This window comes from Rhinopithecus bieti, unplaced genomic scaffold (genome assembly GCF_001698545.2).
Source record: "Rhinopithecus bieti isolate Rb0 unplaced genomic scaffold, ASM169854v2 scaffold_10347, whole genome shotgun sequence".
NCBI classification, from domain to species: domain Eukaryota; kingdom Metazoa; phylum Chordata; class Mammalia; order Primates; family Cercopithecidae; genus Rhinopithecus; species Rhinopithecus bieti.
The window spans coordinates 2974669-2995347 of NW_016806836.1; the positions used below are offsets into that span (position 1 = coordinate 2974669).

At 45.6% G+C, this 20679-nt stretch overlaps 1 protein-coding gene across 3 annotated transcripts; it reads left to right on the forward strand.

Moving 5' to 3' along the window:
* The first annotated feature begins 929 nt into the window (after positions 1 to 929).
* Positions 930 to 19403, forward strand: TOMM34 (translocase of outer mitochondrial membrane 34). 3 transcript variants are annotated; one of them, XM_017877988.1, is made up of 7 exons: positions 930 to 1247; positions 4929 to 5028; positions 6200 to 6352; positions 9480 to 9649; positions 12614 to 12761; positions 17937 to 18063; positions 18310 to 19403. In XM_017877988.1, the coding sequence occupies exons 1-7, from the start codon at positions 1121 to 1123 to the stop codon at positions 18412 to 18414; spliced, it is 930 nt and encodes a 309-aa protein (XP_017733477.1). In that variant the 5' UTR covers positions 930 to 1120; the 3' UTR covers positions 18415 to 19403. The 3 variants fall into 3 exon arrangements, with proteins under 3 accessions (XP_017733477.1, XP_017733479.1, XP_017733478.1); XM_017877989.1 differs by lacking the exon at positions 930 to 1247 and adding an exon at positions 1769 to 2127; XM_017877990.1 differs by lacking the exon at positions 6200 to 6352.
* The last annotated feature ends 1276 nt before the right edge of the window (positions 19404 to 20679 follow it).

A 20679-nucleotide genomic window follows, 5' to 3' on the forward strand; every position in this document is an offset into this window, starting at 1 on the left:
GGAGATAAATTGAAATCACCGTCCGTGAAAGATCTTCATCCACTCTGAAAGTTGATCATACGAACTGGGTCATTCTTGTCATATCCAACTAAGACAGAATTGAAAAGCCAGGGGAACAAATACTCAGGGCGTATAACATTGCTCCAAAAAAGTAAATTTTTGCAAGCCTGGCTGCTAAAACTGCCTGCTGTAACCTAAAACCAGTTTTATCTAATAGCTACTGAAACAGCCTGCTATAATTCTGAGTTTTATCCACCGCTATCACTTACCAATCAAAGCTTCCCAGCCCCCCAAGAAGCTGATAAACCCCCACTTTACTAGTGCCAGTAAACTTCCTTGAAGAGCAATATGTAACATTTCTGTTTTATAAAATCTCCAAACCTCTTTGTTCTTCTGACATACCAAAGACAACCCGGTCTGTGTGTAAGCCCTGAATTGCAATTCTTGATTCCCAAATAAAAAATTTAAACTTTAGAGATTCATCTCTATATGTTGACTTTGACACCATCAATCCACCTGTGCATTCATTTATTAAATAAATATCTATAGAGCACTAGGTGCCAGGTACTTTCTAGCCTTGGAACCTTTGCACTTACCATCCCTCTGGCTGGAACAGCATTCCCTAAATCTTGTCTGGTCTCAGCTTAATTATTACCCCCTGAGAAAGGCCTTCCCTCATCCCCTTATTTAAAATAGCCCACACGTGGTCACTTTCCATTGCATTATCCTGTTTTGTTTTCCTTACAGCACTAATCGCATGAAATTAGAGTCTTCGTTTGCTTATCAGTTAATTGCCTGTGGGGACCCCACTAGGACATAATCTCCCCGATAGCGGGGCCGGCCTCCCTCCCTGCGTCATCCACAGCCTTCTAGCAACCCAGGGAGCCCAGAGCATGCAGCCGCCCGGCGTGCAAGGGGAGTCTAAATTCCAAACCGAGCACGCGCAGAGGGCGGGGCGCTCCGGGCCTCCAGGTCTCGTAGGCCCCGCCTCCGGCCCGCCCCCTCGCGGCTGGGTTCGCTGTGGGGCGGAGATATTCGCCGCCAGGGCTTCCGTCCGGACGCTGTACCGCACCACACGAGGACGCACGGAAGGCGTCCCACTCGCTGGCCTGGCTCCGGGATGGCCCCCAAATTCCCAGACTCTGTGGAGAAGCTCCGCGCCGCCGGCAATGAGAGTTTCCGCAACGGCCAGTACGCCGAGGCCTCCGCGCTCTACGGCCGCGCGCTGCGGGTGCTGCAGGCACAAGGTACGACCCCGGCCCCCTTCTCACCCCGGGCCTGCTCCTCCAACCCCCGCAACCACCGCCCGGGCCTCGCGCTGCCCGCGGCCAGCGGTCCTGCGCGGCCCCTCCCCCAACCCTTCCAGCCCCTTCCGACTCTGGCATCCTACCAGAAACTTCCTCGGCCCTTTCTTTCCACCTGCTTGTTAACTGCCCTGTTGGCCCCTTCCTAAGTTATTTAGGCCTCGTTCTGAGCCCTAAGGATAGAGCTAAACCCTCCTCCCCCGCAGCGACTCATTTTTCAGTTAGTATTTGTTGAGTAGCTGTTACATACCTCCTGTGTAACAAGACACAAGAAGCCCCTTCTCTCAAGGACAGCGCATTCTTGTGGGGGCGGTGGGGAGGGCGTGAGTCTTAAGCGAGTTAGTAAGTAAACGAGACCTGTGGGATAATCAGGGTTAGGAAGAAGACAAATAGGGTGATGCGATAGTTGACTGGAGTGGGAGATCAACGGCAGCATCTCTGAACAAGTGATATTTAAGGTGATGTCTAAATGATGGGAAGCCAAGCGCACAAGGCTTTCGGTCTTGAAGGGAACTGCAATGAGAAAGCCCCCCAGACGATATAAACATGGTGTGTTTCAGGGGTCAAAGCATAGTGAACCAGGGCAGGGAATAGGAGGACATGAGGTCAGTTAGGAAGGCAGACCCTTATTTATTGTGAAGGGGTTTTAAACCCTGCTGAGGAGTTTGGATTTCATACCAGACTGGAAGCTTGGCATGAAAGCTACTGGATGGGAAGCTACTGGAGAGTTGGAAACAGAAGAATAGCATGTGCTTACCAGTTCTCCCAGCGTCCAGCTTTCGGCAGCGTACCGCAGGCCTTTGCCCAAAGCCCCTTCTACAGAGTGAGTGAATGAGAAACCCTCACTGGTTGGAGCCTTGACTTTTGAAAGGAGCCTTGGATCCTGGTTTCTATGTGTCACCGTTCAGTACCTATTTCCCTTTGCCGCCTTCCTTTTTTTTCCTTTTCTTGGCTAGCATCTGTTGAACGCTTTACCATGTGCTGGACATTTTAGACATGATCTACTTTGGTCTTTATTATGGCCCTGTGGATAAGACGCTTAGAAAGGAGGAGTCTAAGAGAGTTAAATTGGCTCCCTTTGGATTACACAGTGAGGACATGGAAGAGCCATGATTTGAATATGGATGTTTGATTTTGATGCTAAGTCCAAATTTTTAATCATTTTGCTAGACCTCTCCTCACATCCTCTCCAGATTTCATGCTTTTTTTTTTTTTTTTTGTCTGCACTTTTTGCAGTTTCAAGTCACTCCTTTGCCCTCTTTGTTCTAGAAAACTCTCCTTTAGGCCCACTTCCTCATGTCAGCCTTACTTGATGAAGTTGCTGAGGAAGCTGAGGTACTGATGTTGCTGTCATTTTCATTCATCTCACCACAGCTGGTCTGGAAAAGCTTGTACGTTTGTATGGGTTAATTCTGGGTCCACAGGAAAACTAGCCTGGTATCTAGATTTAGCAAGGACCAGAGTTTGGTTCTGCTGCTGCCGCTACAGATTTTCTAGGTAATTTTGGGCAAGTCTCTTGATTTCTCTGATCAGTCTTCTTGATCATGAAGAGAACTCAGGGAACAGGCTAATACAATGAACCCTTCCAGCAAGTCTGTGAAGTGATGTCCTCATGTGGTAGGTGGGCACGCGTGATCAGAGCGATTGAGTGACTGTCAGGATGGCAGGGTTGATGCCCTTTCTGCCGCACCACTGCTGTTTCTGAGCAACCATACTGTGGTGACTCAAGATGGATTACAGGTTTTGGGTACTTATACTTAGCTCCTTAAGGGCAAGGATGTATTTTACTATTCTTTGTATTTTCCGCCTCTGGGCCTGGCAAAACAAGAGGGGAAAACACTTGTTATTGTTGGTATTGAATGAAAGATATCAAATATCAACATGGCAACAGGATACTTAGTGAAAAAAGCAAGTTGCAGAAGGATAGGCAGTATGATACCTCTTAGGAAATGCTTTAATAGACATAAAATGGTATCTTACCTGTTAACACACACACACACACATAAATGTAGACGAACATGCTTGAAAATGTTACATACCAACTTCAGGATTGTTCTGGCCCCTGGGAGTCTGGGGAGGCAGCACAGGGATAAGGATGGGGATGGCTGGAGTTTTAACTTATCAAAAAAAATTTTAAGGGCTGGGTGCCATGGCTCATGCCTATAATCCCAACACTTTGGGAGGCCAAAGTATGAGGATTTCTTGAGGCTGGGCATTCAAGACCAACCTGGGCAACAACACAGTGGAACTGTCTCTACAAAAAATTTAAAAATTAACTGGGCATGGTGGTACACACCTGTAGTCCTATCTGCTTGCGAGGCTGAGCTGGGAAGATTGCTTGAGCCCAAGAGTTCGAGGCTGCAGTGAGCTCTGATCACGCCACTACACTCCAGCCTGGGCAACAGAGTGAGACCCTGTCTCTAAAAATTAAGTTGGGAACTAATATAACATGTGCTAAATCTAGTGGTGGATTCTGAGGTAATGGTTTTCTGTATGTTTCAAAATTTTCAAAGAGAGCCTGTTTTCAATTCTTTTTAAAATTATGGCCCACACTAGTGGTCTGAAGTGGTTGAAAATTACCTTTAAAAATAAAAATCACTGTTGGTTGGGCACGGTGGCTCATGCCTGTAATCCCAATACTTCGGGAGGCTGAGGTGGGTGGATTGCTGAGGTCAGGAGTTCAAGACCAGCTTGGCCAACATGGTGAAACCCTGTCTCTACCAGACGTGGTGGTGGGCGCCTGTAACTCCAGCTCCTCAGGAGGCTGAGGCAGGAGAATCACTTGAACCCAGGAGGCGGAGTTGCAGTGAGCGGAGATCACTCCACTGCACTCCGGCCTGGGTAACAGAGTGGGACTCTGTCTCAAAAATAAATAAATAAAGATCATTGTGGCCACAGTGAAGGACTTGAGCCTCTGCGATTCCTGAGGGTAAGGACTGCCTTTAGGAAAATGTCTAATAATTCTCCCCATGGGGTAGCTTAAGGCTTTTTCCTGATAAAAGTTCTCATACTCCCATCACACCCAGCTCAGTTATCATTTCCCTGATAAAGTCCTCTCTGGCTTGACGAGGTAAAACTAGTCTCATGTCTTTCATGGGTCTTTTGTGTCCCTACAACTTTTGGTCAATCCGTTTATCATGGCGTTTATCATCTTGTTCTCTTTCTTTCCTTTATTTCCTTTCTCCCCTTCCTCTCCATCCTTTCCTTCCTCTCCTTCCGTCTTTCTCTCTTTCTTTCCTTCCTTTCTTGGATTTAAATGCTTTTTATAATAAAATACACACCCATCCATCCACTTACCCACCCAAACCCAAGTAGTTACAGCATGGATTTCTTTGAGGCAGAAGCTAGTATTTCATGTATATCTTTTGTGTGTTATCAAGTTCAGTGCTGGAATGAGTAAATGAGGAGATACTTGGTTCCCTTTGAATGGCAGAAAGCTCAGTGTCCTTGCTGTCACATAAGAATGACAAACACGCCAGCCCAGCAGACCAACAAGCCTGATCAGGTTATAGTTATCTCTACTGCCTTAACACAAAGCCCAAAGAGCTCTGAGTATGAAATGTATCCTAGTGCCCTGAGGCACCCATTTCCCAGACTGATCATCTTCCCACTCTACCTGGGCAGGTTCTTCAGACCCAGAAGAAGAAAGTGTTCTCTACTCCAACCGAGCAGCGTGTCATTTGAAGGATGGAAACTGCAGAGACTGCATCAAAGATTGCACTTCGTAAGTGGCTGAGGGTAACTTTGGAATGTCTGAGCGTCTCAGAAGAGGAGGCTGGGTTAATCTGGCTTGTTTCTTCTTTGGAAGGATTCCATCAATTACATCTGGGACAGATATTAAGAAAGTGTCACTGAGTTTCACCAGGTTACTGAGAATGGGAATCTCTACTTGGTCCTTATGGCCCCTGACTTGTGTCTTTGGAGTCTTGGCTCCGCTGCCGAAACAGGAGTGGGATGGGCAGTTAGAAGTAGGCCTTAAAGTCTTTGTGAGATTTGAAACCTGGGGATGAGGTGGAGTTGCAGACCAGTAACTGGCTTGCCCAGGTGTTTTTCAGGGATAGGAGTACGTGAGGGGACGGGAGCAAAGGAAAGAAGGAGGAATAGAGGTTAATAGATGTCTCAGAAGAAGCAAGGAGAAAGGAAAAAAATGGTATTCATGAGTGACCAGTTTTAGAGGACACTGAACAATGTTTCATACCTCTTTTTCTTCAAGCCAGTCTAATATTCTTTTATCATCATTAAACTCTCACATTTACCTGAAATGTGTTCTCAGATCTGTTGTCCTCTGACATTGCTTTAGATTCATGCCCTGGTGATAGCCAGGAGAGCAGGAGGGATGTGAGCATACTCACGGAGCCTGTATTGAATTAATTTGTACCAGGCCCTGTGCTAGATTTTTCTCTTTGAATGTTCACGACCAACCTGTGGGGTACATTTACCATGTGTCCCAGGCCAGAATTTAGTTGCTGAGGGTTGGGGCAGTAAAGTGATTTATCTGGGTCACATAGTTAGCAGCAGAGGTGGAATTCAGACACCACCCCATCTGACTCCAAATCTTGTTTATTATTCCCACCAGACCACAACTGTAAAAACACATAGTAGCGTGAAAGCCATGAAGCATTTGTTCTTGATTTTGGGGCAGTTGAAACTATGAAAATTGATGCATGTGCATGCACATTTAACAAAATTCATGTTTCTCTCCCCTCTTTCCCCTCCTCACTTCAGTCTAAGTTGAAAAATCCCTGTTCTGAGGTTTGGCATTTTTAGCTGTGTCTCTCAGCCAGAAATTACTTCCTGTACGCTGAGTGCTCCAGATAACCCTGCCTGGAAGAAACTGTAGGGAAACCCTGGTGGCTTAGCAGCCAGCCAGTTGACATTTTTGCCTCCTATTCTAGAGCACTGGCGTTGGTTCCCTTCAGCATTAAGCCCCTGCTGCGGCGAGCATCTGCTTATGAGGCTCTGGAGAAGTACCCTATGGCCTATGTTGACTATAAGACTGTGCTGCAGATTGATAATAGTGTGACGTCAGCCCTAGAAGGCATCAACAGGTGAGCTCCATTCACAGCAGGTGGTCTCCACAGCAACTCCCTGTCCTTGATTGGCTGCCGGGCCATTGCCTTGTCTGTCCTCTGAGGGGATCCCTTTGGCTACACTTAGATCTAATTCCCAATGGGCACGTAAGGGAAGGTGTGAAAGGAAAATCTGCTTTTGTATTTAGCAGGTTTTCAGGGAGTCCAAATTACTGAGATTGATTGATTGATTTTTGCCTACATGTGCCTCACAGCATCTATGTACACAGTAATATTTATTGTGTGCTGTTTAAGGTATTGTGCCAGGTTCAGTGGGGGATACCAAAATGAGAGAGGTACAGACCCCACTTATCTTTAAAGCGCTAACTCTAATTGGAAGAATAAGACACAAGCCCAAGCAGCTACGACAAGCCTAAAAGGATATGGTTTGTGGACATAGTTCAGTATGTTGCACTGTGACCCCTCCAGGAGGTTCCCCAGGTGCAATTCCTTTTTGGTCTCTGAGCAGTAATTGGCTTTTATCTCATGGATATTGCCATTTGTATAACTGATCATGTTTCCCCTCTGCATGTGCAGCTAGAAAGCCAAACGCTACACAAATAGCAAACCCTTAACAGGACTTCATGGTATGTATTTAGTGCTTTATTGCTGGCTTGACTTGTCTACCAGCATTCTTTGTTTTCTCTTTGCCTCCTTTTTAATTTATCTGATTCCACAAAATCTACCAATTACTTGACAGACTTTGCTCTAGGACCTGGGCTGAAGACTGAGACATACCTGTTTCTGCCCTCATAGAGGTCCTGGTCTCAAGGAGGACACCAGTCAGTAATAGGCAAGCACAGTACATGATAAGCGCCATGGTAGGAGGCAGGACAGGGAGCTCTGAGGCCAGAAAGGAGCCACCTAGCTAGCTGAGAGGGAGAAGGGGAGGCCAGAGAGAACTTTTTAGAGGAGGTGAGCTAAGATTGAGAGATACGGGGTAGGGGGCCAGCCAGAAGACAGAGCAGCGTGTACAAGGGTGAGCCAGCATGACAGATCACAGGAATTGTAAGAAGTTGGTTTCACGTGGTGCTGCAGGCAGGAGCTCAGCTTGGGACAGGTTGATGAGGACAAGTCACACAAGACCCAGTGTTCAGGGGCTTGGACTTAATCCTGAGCAAGTGAGGCTTTATGAAAAGGTCTGTAGCAGTGGAGCAATATGAGCAGAGTTGTATTTTAGAGAAAAACTCTTTGCTGCCATATTGAGGGATGATATGAAGGGCAACAGGATGGAAGGGAGCCATGCGGCACTCCAGGGAGAGGGTGGAGAGAAAACAATGGGACCAGTCAGGGGACGTGTAGGAAGTATATCAACAAGCTTTAGTGGTTGCAGGGTAGCAAGAAGGGAGGAATAGAAGAAGACACTCAGATTGTTGACATTCAGTCGGAGGTGACTGTGGGACATGAGACTGGAGATGTAATTAAGATGGTTGGGTATTCACGTGGAGCGAAGGAAGAAAATACAGGCCAGACATACGGATTTGAGGGTCATCAGCATAGAGGTGGATTAGGGCTGTGAGAGAGAAAAAGAACGTCACAGCAAGTGGGAAGAGGATGGAGCTTTGAGAAACTCCAGCATTTGAGGGACTTACAGAGGAACAGCAGCTGGAGAGGTGGAAGGAAACAGGGCAGTTATGTCCCAAGGGAAGAAGTATTACAAGAAGGATGGAGACATCATTAGTGTCAGGTGTTCCAAGGAGCGTACATTAAAGGTTTAGCAATGAAGTCACCGGTGGCTCTGATGGAAGCTGGTCAGTGGGATCGGGGGCCAGAGGGCAATGCTTTCAGAAAGTCAGGCTTGAAGGGAGGCTGGGGAGTGTGGCTGTGATAGCAAGGGGTGTCCAGTATGGTTTTATTAGGTGAGGAAAAAGTTAAAGGGACTTAAATGCTGATGGTTGGAGTTAGTAGGAGGGATGAAGATGTGGGAGAGGGAGGTGCTGCCTGGGTGTGGTCCCTGAAAGAGGTAAGATCAGAAGAATGAATGTAAATATATATAACATTTTAATGTTTACATGTAACATTAAATATAACATTGGAGATGGGATCCAGAGCCTAGGTGGATTAGTCCCATTGTCTCTTCTATTGTGACAAAAGAGAAATAGGAAGGATTGGGCACCCAGGCAGGTAGGTTTGTATTTGGGGTGTGAGGAAATTTGCTCTAAAAAAGGGGAACGGCCAGGGAACAGGTTTGAGGAGAGTAGGTGTTTGAAATCACTTTCTTGGCCGCCAGGAAAACAGCCTAGCCCAAGACATCTTGGAATTTGTAGTGATACCAGTCTGTGGTTTTTATTCTTATAATATAGGAAACGTGGCTGTAGGAACAGAAAAAGTATACAGTTAGCTTTATTCATTCGTTCAACACATAACCGATTGTGCCCTGGTGGTTGCCAGGTGATATACCAGGTGCTGGAGATCAGTTGACAGAATGAACTTGGTCGCTGGGTGGCATTTTAAGCTGAAATCTAAAGAATAAGTTGGAGTTAGCCGGGCCTGGAAGGTGGCAATCTTTTTCCAAAATGGAAATGATTGTTCTAGGTAGAGGAAAAAGCATGTGCAAAGTCTTGAACAGAAGGGAATGTGGCTTACAGTGAAGGGGGACAGGAAAGGGTGGGGACCAGATCTCACAGGCCACATTAGCCTAGGGAATTGGGAACCCTGAGGAGTTGTAAGATTTGAGAATGACGTAAGCTTTGCATGTTTTAAAAAGCCTGAGCATTAAACAAATGTCAGGTGCTTGCATGGTTGTGTCCTCGATTCATTGATAAAATATGAAATAAAATGTACGATTCTTTCTTGGAGAAAGTATAGTCTTTTTGGATCACGGTTTAAGTATCCTTAACAAGCAACAGATCCCCACTTTAAAGGTAACATAGTTTGACTAAGCTCAAGGAGTGTCATGGTGACTGATCTGAGATGGCGTTTATGGGTGGCAGACTTCTGTTCCTGTATTGCAGCATGTTGGAGGAGCTAAAGAGGTAGTTCTGACCAGAGGGAGGGTGGCAGCTCTGGCTCTTCTGAAAAGGCCTACCTTCCATGGGTGTGTGAAAGGAGAAATATCTTCTCGACCCAGCTGGAAACCTCCCTGCAATCCTGCCTTCCTTTCCAGAATGACCAGAGCTCTCATGGACTCTCTTGGGCCTGAATGGCGCCTGAAGCTGCCCTCTATCCCCTTGGTGCCTGTTTCAGCTCAGAAGAGGTGGAATTCCTTGCCTTCGGAGAACCACAAAGAGAAGGCTAAAAGCAAATCCAAAGAAACCACAGCTACAAAGAACAGAGGTGAGCTGTGACACCCTGCCCAGAGTCTTGCAATCTCCTGGTATCTGTTTTCTCTAGATTAGTCCTGCAAAAATTGGCATTGTTTAGCTGAGTTATAAAAATAATCTTAGGAACAAAGTATAAAACAAAATAGAAGTCTTCATCTCTTAGAGATTGTTTTCTCAGCTGTATAGTGAGGGGGATGATAAAGTCTTCCTCACAACCATGAGGACTGAATGACATAAGACACGTAAAACCCCCAGCCTGGCCTTCATAGGCATGCAGTGGGAGTTCCCTTCTCTTTCCTCTGGTAGTACTTGGGATGTAGTACTTAGGATGTTTTTGGTTGCAAAACAGAACGCTCAACATGGTAAAATAGTATAGGGAATTTATTGGCTCATAAAACTGAAAAATCCAGAGAGAATTCAGGCAAGGTTTACTCCAGCAGCTCACTGTATTAACAGACTAACTCCATTTTTCTGTACTTATCTCAGCTTTCTTTTCTGTTGTGTGTCAGCTTTGTCTTTGGCAAGCTTCCCTCCTAGTAGCAAAATAGCTATAGCAGTTCCCTTCCTCACATTCATACCCCATGCCTCATGACCCAGAGAAAGAAAGTCTTTCTCTGATAGCTCACTAGGAAAAGATAGGATTTTTTTTTCCCCAAAAAACTCTAGCTCACATATTTTCTCAATCGATTTCTCAATCTATTCTGGTCTTCATGGTCACAGGCCATTTCCTGAAGTACACACCATAACCGGGGGATGAGAATTTGTGAGTAGGTCACCCCTGAGGCACCTGCCCCACCTCCAGAGCTAGAGAGTGACCCTTCCCAGGAGCATGTACACTGTGTGAATCCCTGGAGAAGCATGAAGAAGAGAAAGATCCAGGCTGGGCAGCCAAAAACAGGAGACTCCTCACCTCAACTGTGTGAAAGGAAGAGGCCATTTGTCAGGCACTAGGAAGCTCTTTTAATGTTCCAGGGGAATGGTCCAGCCCAGCAAGCTAGAGATTCAGGCTAGAGGTGCAGAAGGGATCAGAGATGGAGCCCTGCCATGTGTAAGTGACCGTTAGGTATTGGGGGAGGACAAGAGTTACTCACCTTCTACAGGAGAACCCCTGTCTGGTCATGGGTCGCATTCACTCTGGTTTGTGGGAGCCTGGTAAGTGTTCCCCACTCTTCTCTAGGATGAAAATGTGGGGTTCTAATGAACCTGATGGCATCAGTGCACCTGCCATTGATTTCACTCTTTCAATCAGTGCACCTGCCATTGATTTCATTCTTTCAGGGTCACTGAGCCATGTGTTCCCAGCCACGTGTATGCTAAGCAGTGTGACACAGAGAGGACAGGTAGTCTTGGCCCTCAGGGACCTCTCCGTCAAATGAGGGACTGAGACATGTCAAGTGTTTTAAAACACAAGGAAGAGGAACATGTGCTTTGGAGTCTTAGTGTTTGAGGATTTCAGGATAGAAACTGACTTAAGTGTGTGAAGGAGTCGGGGAAAGACTCAGAAGGGGTGGCAGTGGAGGTGGAGCCTTGAGCTGGACCTCGAAGAAGGAGGTCGTCAGCTGGGAAGGGAGGAAGAATCGTTGGCAGAGACAGTGGAGAGAGTTGGGGAATGAAAGTGCATGGGGGGAGCAGTGGAAATAAGGATGACTGCAGAGTGGTGTGTTGTAGGATGCCAGTGAAGCCGAAGCCCTACTTCGAGAGAAACCCTTGTGTTTGTGCACAGAGAGATGTACACAGGAATGTTCATAGAAGACTGTGATAGCAAAAAAACAACTGGAGATAACCCAGATCTCCATAAATGGGAGAATGGACAATTTAGCTGTGGTATTGCAGCAATGAAAATGAAGGAGCTACAGGTCTGTGCATCAACACAGATGAATCTCAGGAGTATAACGTTAAGGGGAAAAAGAAAAACGAAGTCATAAAATAATACACAGACTTACTTATTCTTCTGTATGAAGTTTGAAAACTTCTGTATGAAGTTTGAAAACAAAGCAAACCAAAACTGGTCTGTGGGTACTATTGTATACAGTTAAACGGTTTTAAAAGGTGGGAAAGAAGCACAGAATTGGGGATAAAAGTTTCCTCCAGCAGTGGATTGAATTGAGGAGGGTCCCTCAGGACTTCAAAGGTCCTAGTTATGTGGCTTTTCTTTAACTGGGTGATGAGTTCATGGTATAAACCTATAATCTTACCCTGCTCATAAGTATTTAGTATTTTATAAACATAGTTCTAAAAAATTTAAAAAGCAGATGATATGGAGCCGAGGCTGGAATAATTAATTGGGGCCAAGCAGTGAAGGGCCTGAACACCAAGTTGAGCAGCTTGGATTTCACCTTGTTCTCTCTGCTTCCTCTCCTTGAAGGCTGGAGCAGAGCTGCATGTGTTAGATGAGGGAGGATACTCACAGGCTCAGCCCAAACCAGAGATGAGGAATAGTAGGCTCTTCTCCCTTTTTCCCATAGCCCAGAAACTATACCCTTTCTTTACCAGATGTGTATTTATTAATATTTATTTACTTCTTGTCCTGCTTTAAGTATATAGTGTGTTCTGTACTTTCTTACCTACTCTCAGATTTGACCCTGAAAATAGCCATCGGTGGAATTAGTATTGCCTCATTTTATTGGTGAGGAAATTGAGGTCCAAAAGTTCTGTAGGTCACACAAGATCTTCCGGCTACCAAGAGGCAGTGACAAGGCTAGAACCTGGGTTGCTTTTTATCATTTATATATTTTTATGTGCATGCAAAATGTATTTATATCAGGAGTCCCCAACTTCTTGATGAAAAACTGTTGAATTGCCCAGAAGCTATTAATTGGGGGAAGTCATTAATCAGGAAGGATGATTTACAACAGTGGAGGAAATCGCTGGGAGAGAGGATTGTAAACCATTTGGAAGGGATGATGCTGAAGAGATCTCACTGATCTCAGTTGGGTGCTGCTCCATGGTTTTTTTCCTCTTCTGAATTTGTATCTAGTGCCTTCTGCTGGGGATGTGGAGAAAGCCAAAGTTCTGAAGGAAGAAGGCAATGAGCTTGTAAAGAAGGGAAACCATAAGAAAGCTATTGAGAAGTACAGTGAAAGCCTCTTGTGTAGTAACCTGGAATCTGCCACATACAGCAACAGGTATCTCCTACATAGCTGCTGGCCTGGGGCATTTCAGGACACTGGATGTTTTGTTCCATAGTCTTCTCTTGGACTGCAATGGGCCCCTCATCCCTAGCATTTAGTCAAGTATGTTATAGCTGAAAACATGCATCCATGTTGTGAGCTAGACATGACCAGTGGCATTCATTATCTCAAAAGGGTAGAAACTGAGGGGTGCCAAATGGTAGCCTGGGCTTTGTTGGCCCCGTCCCCAGAATTTTCATAAGCATATAATGTAAGTAAAAGCAGTGTGCTTGCTCTGCAACACAACCCTAACACAAGCCTCTTAGCCTCTCCACCCCACCACGCTGCTCCCTACCCTTCTCCAAGACCCTCCTGTTAGAAATTTTGGCACCATTTCTGTCTGAGAGCACTGGCCCAGAAGCCAAAGTGTGAGGTAACCATTGCCTGGCCTGAGAGTAAGAAGGATGGGTACAGTCTAGCCTGAAGGGTTAGACTTGTGGGCCTATAGAAAGCCCTGCACCAGGAGCTGCCATCAGTGATCACTGACAGCGCCTAGGAGCCAGGGCGCGGTCCCTTCACTGTGTAGGAGGGACTGTTCTGCAACAATGCTCGGAGGTATTACAGGTGGTCTTTCTGTTTTAGTGTTGAGAAAATTGAGGCTCAGAGAAGGAAGGGTTTTGCCTTCAACTCACCCAGCCAGTAAATGTTGGCACCAAAATTGGAATCTGACTTCAACAAGAGCTTCCTGTTACTTTTACTCTCAGAACGTTGAAACATTCAGCAAGAGACCATATCAAAACCAAATGCTTAGTATAAAACATTTATTATAAAATGTTATAAATCTGTTTATCCTTCCCTATCAGCATACATGTATCACTCTCTGATTCAAAAATCTTGGATCTAATGTAGACACATTGTTCTTTATTCCAAACTCTTGAGATAAAATGTGTTTTCCAGCCACGGTGGCTCAATGCCTGTAATCCCAACACTTTGGGAGGCTGAGGCGGGAGGATCACTTGAGGTCAGGAGTTCGAGACCAGCCTGGCCAACACGGCAAAACGCCATCTCTACTGAAAATACAAAAAATCAGCTGGGCGCCATGGCACATGCCTGTGATCCCAGCTACCTGGGAGGCTGAGGCAGGAGAATCACTTGAACCCAGGAGGCAGAGGTTACAGTGAGCCAAGATCGCGCCACTGCGCTCCAGCCTGGGTGACAGAGCGAGACTCAATTGTCACAAAAAAAAAAAAAAGAAGTGTTTTCCACTTCAGTGAGGTAATATGGTCTGAATTATGTAACACTCCAGCAGCATCTGGGGCAGCTTGCAGAAGTATTTCTGCCAGTGAAACTTGGAAATTCCATGTTCACATGGGGTGGAATAGAGAAACTAAGTAGCTTCATGTCAGTTCAGATCAGGTTTTGCTGCCCAATGAATTGGAAAGATAACTTGTAATTTTAAAGCTTATATTTTGGAATTTTGCACCTGTGGTTTTATGTGGTTTTATTGCTGATTGGACCAGAGGGGCCTCAATCTGCCAGGCTAATTTGAAAAAGAAGCCTGCAGCCTATTTGTTTCATATTTGTGCGGCATCTTCTAACTCCTCTATCTCTGGGCCCTCTTTCACCTTGCTTACCTTATGCTGCTAGACACCCCCATTAACTCATTTTTCTGGATCATTGCCACATTTGGAGCTGTGTTTTGTCTTGTTTAGATACCGTTCTTCATGCAGGTGTCTGTGCCACACTGTTTTAATTACTTTTGCTTTATAATATCTTATAAGGCTTGTCTTTTCTTCATTCTTCTTAATCAGAGCATTCCTAGTATTTGCCCATGTTTGTTCTTCTAGCTAAACTTTCAGATCATTTGGCAAATTCCAAAAAATGTCTTGTTGGACAGCTTTTGGTTGTGATTGCATTGAGTTTATAATCTAGAGGACTAATGACAAAACTGAATTTTTAGGCGTTGTGGCTAACATTTTACCACATCCTGGAACGTCTTGAACATAGTCTAATGCTCCCCCTCATGTACGCCCATCTGAATGACACAGTGCCTAGGCTTTGGCTTACTTTGGCTCCCTTTGTGCAGGTGACATCTGAGTGCATAGCACCTACAACTTGCCAGCCCTGAAACAGCTCATAAGAATCTCATTTGTACTCACAGCAGTCCTTCAGCTTAGGTCATTGTCCTGTGTTACCTAATCAGGCTCAGAAAGATGAATTAATGACCACAAAGTTAAACAACTAATACTTGATGGCTGGGATTTAAGCCAGATCTTTGTGACTCCAAGGCTTATTTATTTCCCTTTCACTCACTTGTGTTATTTCCCAACCCCTTTGTAATTAAAACCCTTCTGGCTGGATACAGAGTCAGCTCATTCACCAAAAGTCAAGGGTGTTTATTTTATTACCTGAAGTTACGCATTTTGATCATCTTAAATATAGTCTTGAGAAGTCGCACATGCCCCTAGTAATCACTACCTTTCTATTCTGAAGTCACAATACAGTGCATAATGCTTTCACTGTGGTTCCTCTACTTCCCAGTCACTTGGCCATTTCTTTAAATTGCCAAGCCCATGGGGAGGAAACTTTAGTTTCCTTAGAATTCCTCTATGTTCAGGCTGGGCATGGTGGCTCACGCCTGTAATCCCAGCACTTTGGGAGGCCGAGGTGGGCAGATCACTTGAGATCAGGAGTTTGAGACCAGCCTGGCCAACATGCTGAAACCCCATCTCTACCAAAAAATACAAAAGTTAGCTGGGCATGGTGGTGCGTACCTGTAATCCCAGCTGCTCTGGAGGCTGAAGTGGGAGAATCGCTTGAACCCAGGAGGCGGAGGTTGCAGTGAGCTGTGATCATGCCACTGCACTCTAGCCTGGGGACAGAGCGAGACCCTGTCTCCAAAAAAAAAAGGAATTCCTCTGTGTTCAAAGTTCAAAACAGGGGCTACTATTCTAAAACTTGGTGGTTTACAACAACCATTTTACTTTGCTTGTAATTTATGAGTCAGGAATTAGGGAAGGGCAGTTCTCATTTGGGGTCTTTCATGCAGGGTCAGCAAGATGGTAGCTGGGGCTGGAATCCTCTAAAGCCTTCTTCCTCGATTGTCTGGCAGCCGGGCTGCCTGACTCAAATGGCTGGGCGATGGAACTGTTAGAGCAAGCTGGCACCTCTTTCCACTTTCTTAGCAGCCTTTTCATGTGTGCTGGCGTGAGCTTCCTGAGAGCATGGTGGCCTCAGAGTAGGTGGCTTCTTCCCTGTCAGTTCAAGGCTCCAAGAGCGAGTGTTTCCAGAGACCAAGGTGGAAGCTGCAAGGCCTATTATGACCTAACCTTGGAAGTCACATCGTGTCCCTTCCTCTGTCCTCTGTTGGTCAGAGCAGTCACAGAGCCTGCCTGAATTCAAAGAGAGAGAGCAGACACCCCTCCGCCTCTCAGTGGGAGGAGTGCCAAAGAATTTGTGCCTGTCTTTTAAGTTGTTACAAGAAGGTTTTTCTCTCTGTTAATTTATAAATTCCATGCACTATCAAAGGACTAGTCGAATTTTCTTCTTTAAATTCATGGTAAGTTTGTTAGAAAAAAAATGAGAACACTAACATGAGAGAATCTGGTGTATGATAAAGTCTGGGGCAAAGAGAGATTATTTAATAAGAGGTGTTGGGTTAGCGAGGTTAGAGTTAAACATGAATCCTACCTTCTTATTTTAAAGTAAATTCTAAGTAGATCACAGTTTGGAATGTAAAAAGCGAAACCATTAAGTTAGAGAAGAACACATGGATTAACTGTCTTGCAGTGGGGAAGGTATTCTTATGTGAAGGGAAAAAAATGTTACAGAAGTTGTTAAAGGAAAAGTTAAGAGAAGTTTGATTTCATAAGATTAAAAACCCTTATGTAAAGATGTTCAGCTTTACCCACAACTAAGCAACTAAGACAGTGAGATACTGTTTCCATATTGGCAAACATTAAAATTTAAGACCCAAAGTTGGTACAGTTGTAGGAAAATAGGTTCTGTCAATAACTATTCAGCTTTTTTGGAAAGCATTTTGGCAGTAACAAGCAGATTTTCTTTTTTTTTTTTTTAAGAGATGGGGTCTCCCTATGTTGCCCAGGCTGGTCTCGAACTCCTGGGCTCAAGTGATCTTCGCACCTTGGCCTCCCAAAGTGCTGGGATTATAAGCATGAGCCACCGCACCTGGCCAATCAGGTTTTAAAATGCATGTATCTTTGGATACAGCAGTCCCTTGCACAAGGATGTTCATCATGGCATCATTTATTTACAAACTGGAAACAATGAAAAATACCTCTCAGTAGGAAATTGGTGAAACAAATTATGCTACATCCAACTTAGTGAATACCTGCACCCACTGAAAACAGTGAGGTGGAACAGATGAACTTATGTAATGAGCACCCAGACATCTGACTGTTTTGTTTTTAGTGACTGTGTTTGGAGAGAAGGACTAGATCTGAATGAGGAAGATATACATACACATGCACTTTTTTTAACCCACAGATGCAGAATATATTGTTGTATGGATGCACATGACTTTTTTCCAACATTTTATGATGAAAATGTTCAAAATACAGGAAAGTTGAAAGATTTGTACATGAACACCCATATACCTACCATCTAAATTCTCCAATTAGTATTGTTACATTGCCTAATCACTGTTTAGCCATCTGTTGGTCTATATTATTGTCTTTGATGCACTTCAAAGTAAATTGCAAGCATCTTTACATTTCACCCCATGTCAGCATTATATATTAGAGTTCAGTCATTGTTTTTTGGTTTTTTTTTTTTTTCCTTAAAGTAGATAATTTTTTAATCTGTCAAGGGAAAGGTTTCAGGAAACCTTTTCTTTGCTTGAAAGAGCTCAGTATAGGAGAGTGCAGTACAGCATGATATAATTAGATGAGATCAAGATCTGGAGTCCCGTGAGCAAACCCCCTGCCTATTTGAATCCTGGGTCTGCCCCTCAGTACTGGCGGTACCTGGCCCAAGTTTGTTTACCCTTCTGAGCCGGCACGTTTCATCTGTGAAAAAGGCTAGGATTGTTGTGAGGATTTAAGAAGACATAAAGTAGCCAGCACAGAGTAGGTGTTCAGCAAATTGGAGATCACTTCTCAAACTACTCCACGGCATGTGGGTGGCCCATAAGAAGTGACTGAAACCTCCAAAATGGTCTTTCCCCTTCAGAGCGCTCTGCTATTTGGTCCTAAAGCAGTACACAGAAGCAGTGAAGGACTGCACAGAAGCCCTCAAGCTGGATGGAAAGAACGTGAAGGCATTCTACAGACGGGCTCAAGCCCACAAAGCACTCAAGGTAAAAAAAAAAAAAAAAATCCTGGCTAAAAGGTCCCAACATAGCTACAGAGATTTATGCTAGTGCCACCATTTATAGGGTGTAGCCAAGCTGAGGCAATATCTGCAGCTTTTACTTCTCATCCTGAGCCCAGGATAACTTGGAGCAGGCCTGTGGGCTGGGGTTTGCAAATACTTTGCTGCCTCAGCAGCTATCCCGACCCCAGTCCAGGAACCTTCCCCACACTCCTGTCTTTTCTTCTATTAGGACTATAAATCCAGCTTTGCAGACATCAGCAACCTCCTACAGATTGAGCCTAGGAATGGTCCTGCACAGAAGTTGTGGCAGGAAGTGAAGCAGAACCTACACTAAAATCCCAACAGGGCAGCCGGAACCCCTGCCTGACCTTACCCAGAGAAGCCACGGGCCACCTGCTCTGTGCCCACTCCTGAAACCCAGCATGCCCCAAGTGAGCTCTGAAGCCCCCTCCTCAGCCCTTTGATGGCCTTCCACCCTGTAAGAGGCGTTGCTTGTTCAAATTAAGCTCAGTGTAGTCAAACACAGACATGGTGGTTGTGCCAGAAAGGTCCCCACTAGGGCTAAGCGTGAAGCTGAAGCCCTGTCTCCATTCCCCCGACCCAGCTAGCGGACCACACCAACAGATCCTCATCAGCAAAGCAGTTGGCTTTGTCCTGCCCAAGTGTGCTGCAGACTGAGTGCTGCCCTTGTGGCTTCCCCAGACCCCACCTCACTGCAGTTCATCTGAACAACCTGAGCTCCCGGGCAGGGGTGGAAGGAGGGGGATAAACCTAAGGCCCTGATCCAAAGCAGCCTGTTGAGCTGGTTCTCCAGGGCTGCAGTCTCTCCAGGTGTACAGCTGCTGTCCCTGCCCTGCCCTGTCCTGTCCTTTCCTTGCACAGTCTCCTGTGTCTGAGCCCCAGTGCCTTCTGTTCAGGCCCTGCTTTGGTGGGAAGGCGGAGCCCTGACCCTTGGACAGCTGTCCTTGACTCTGTGCTGCTGCCTTCTGCAGAGAGGCACCTAGGCTGATGAAAGGGCCCAGTGATTGTGGCCACTCCTCCTCGAGGTAGGAGTGGGAGAGAGGCCTCCTTGGTCAGTGTCCTGCTTTCTGGGCAGGGACTTGGCTTTTTGTTCCAACAGTGGCCTTCTCCGGGCTTCATAGTTCTTTGTAATATGTTGAAGTTAATTTGAACTGACTGATTATGTTGAATTGTGTGTTTAAGCTGTTGCATTAAAAGGCTTTCTTCTACATCAGTGTCTGCTGTGCTTTCATTTATGCCTTTTCAGCTTTGCACCTGGAACTTTGTAGTAATAATAAAAGCTTATTGCTTACTGGGCATTCAGTCATTTGCTGAACAAATTTATTGACATGTCTGCATGGGCCAGGCACTGTGAATAGTGCTAGGGAGACAGCAGTGAACAGACACAGCCCCTGCTCTCAGAGGGCTGGTAGTCCAGTGGGAAGCCAAGAAGTTACCACACATGTAAAATTGCAGCTTGCCTGAGTGTCGTGAAGTAGTCATCAGTGATTTCCCTGCCCAAAAGGGGAAATTTGATGCAGTGGAGGTAAGGGGGTTCCTGAGTAAGTAAAGCTGGAATTGAGTTCCAAACAGGGAGGTTAACTAGTGAAGAGGGGAGGGAAAGCACCGTGGACAGAACGGCATGTGTAAGGCCCTCATTGGGAGCACGGCCAGTGAGTACAGGGACCTTAAAGGGCCGATGAAATTCACAAAACATGGTATGGGGTGAGGCTGGAGAGTGCTTTACGATCTAGCTAGCATCAAGGGCTGCCTCCCTTTCCTGGGCTGGTTTTCACCTTATGGAAGTGGAGTTTTAGGATTCCACAGAGCAGAGCAGACAAAGGGGTCTGATCATCCCTTGGCTCCCATCACACAGTGCTAAGCAGCATTCGGTGTTAAGCACACCACCTCTGAGCTCTCTTGATGAGTCTTGTCTGAGCCATCAGACACCCAGGCTGAAGCAGAATTAGACAAACCCCATCGGCACAGTCAAGGGACAGTTTCAGAGTGGGGCACCGTACCCCTTTATTGCCTCATAAGCAGGCAGGACTGATGTGAGGTAGGTTTCATGACATCCAGTCACAACTGATTTATATCATCCTGAGCTCTAGAAGGCAAGCAACTTGATTTGCTAGTAAAGACACAGAGGGTAGGGCCGGCACAACCCAAAGAGGCTACTCATTTTGTACTTCAGAAATTTCTGATGAACACAACGTGATAAGCTTCCTCATGCCCATCACTCATCTTTGAAAGTTAACATCATTCAGCCTTTTCCAGAGAGGCTTTGAGGAATAAAACTTCTGCTTCTCATAGGTTAATGTTTCTAGGAGAGGGACACACAGCTATCAATATGACTGTCTTAAAGGTTGTGATGGAATTCTACCCCACTCCCGGAGAAGGTAAAACAGTTACGTGGGAATGGCAGGGCAGAGAGCAGATCATGCGGGGACTCCTAGGCTATGTAAAGTGGTCCTTATTCTAATGGTGGGAAGCTACAGCGGGATTTATGCAAGGATGAGACATTAGGCATTTTGAAGCCTTAGGAGTGCATGGTGGAGGACAGACTGCGGGAGGGCTAGGGTAGATGCAGTTAATCGGC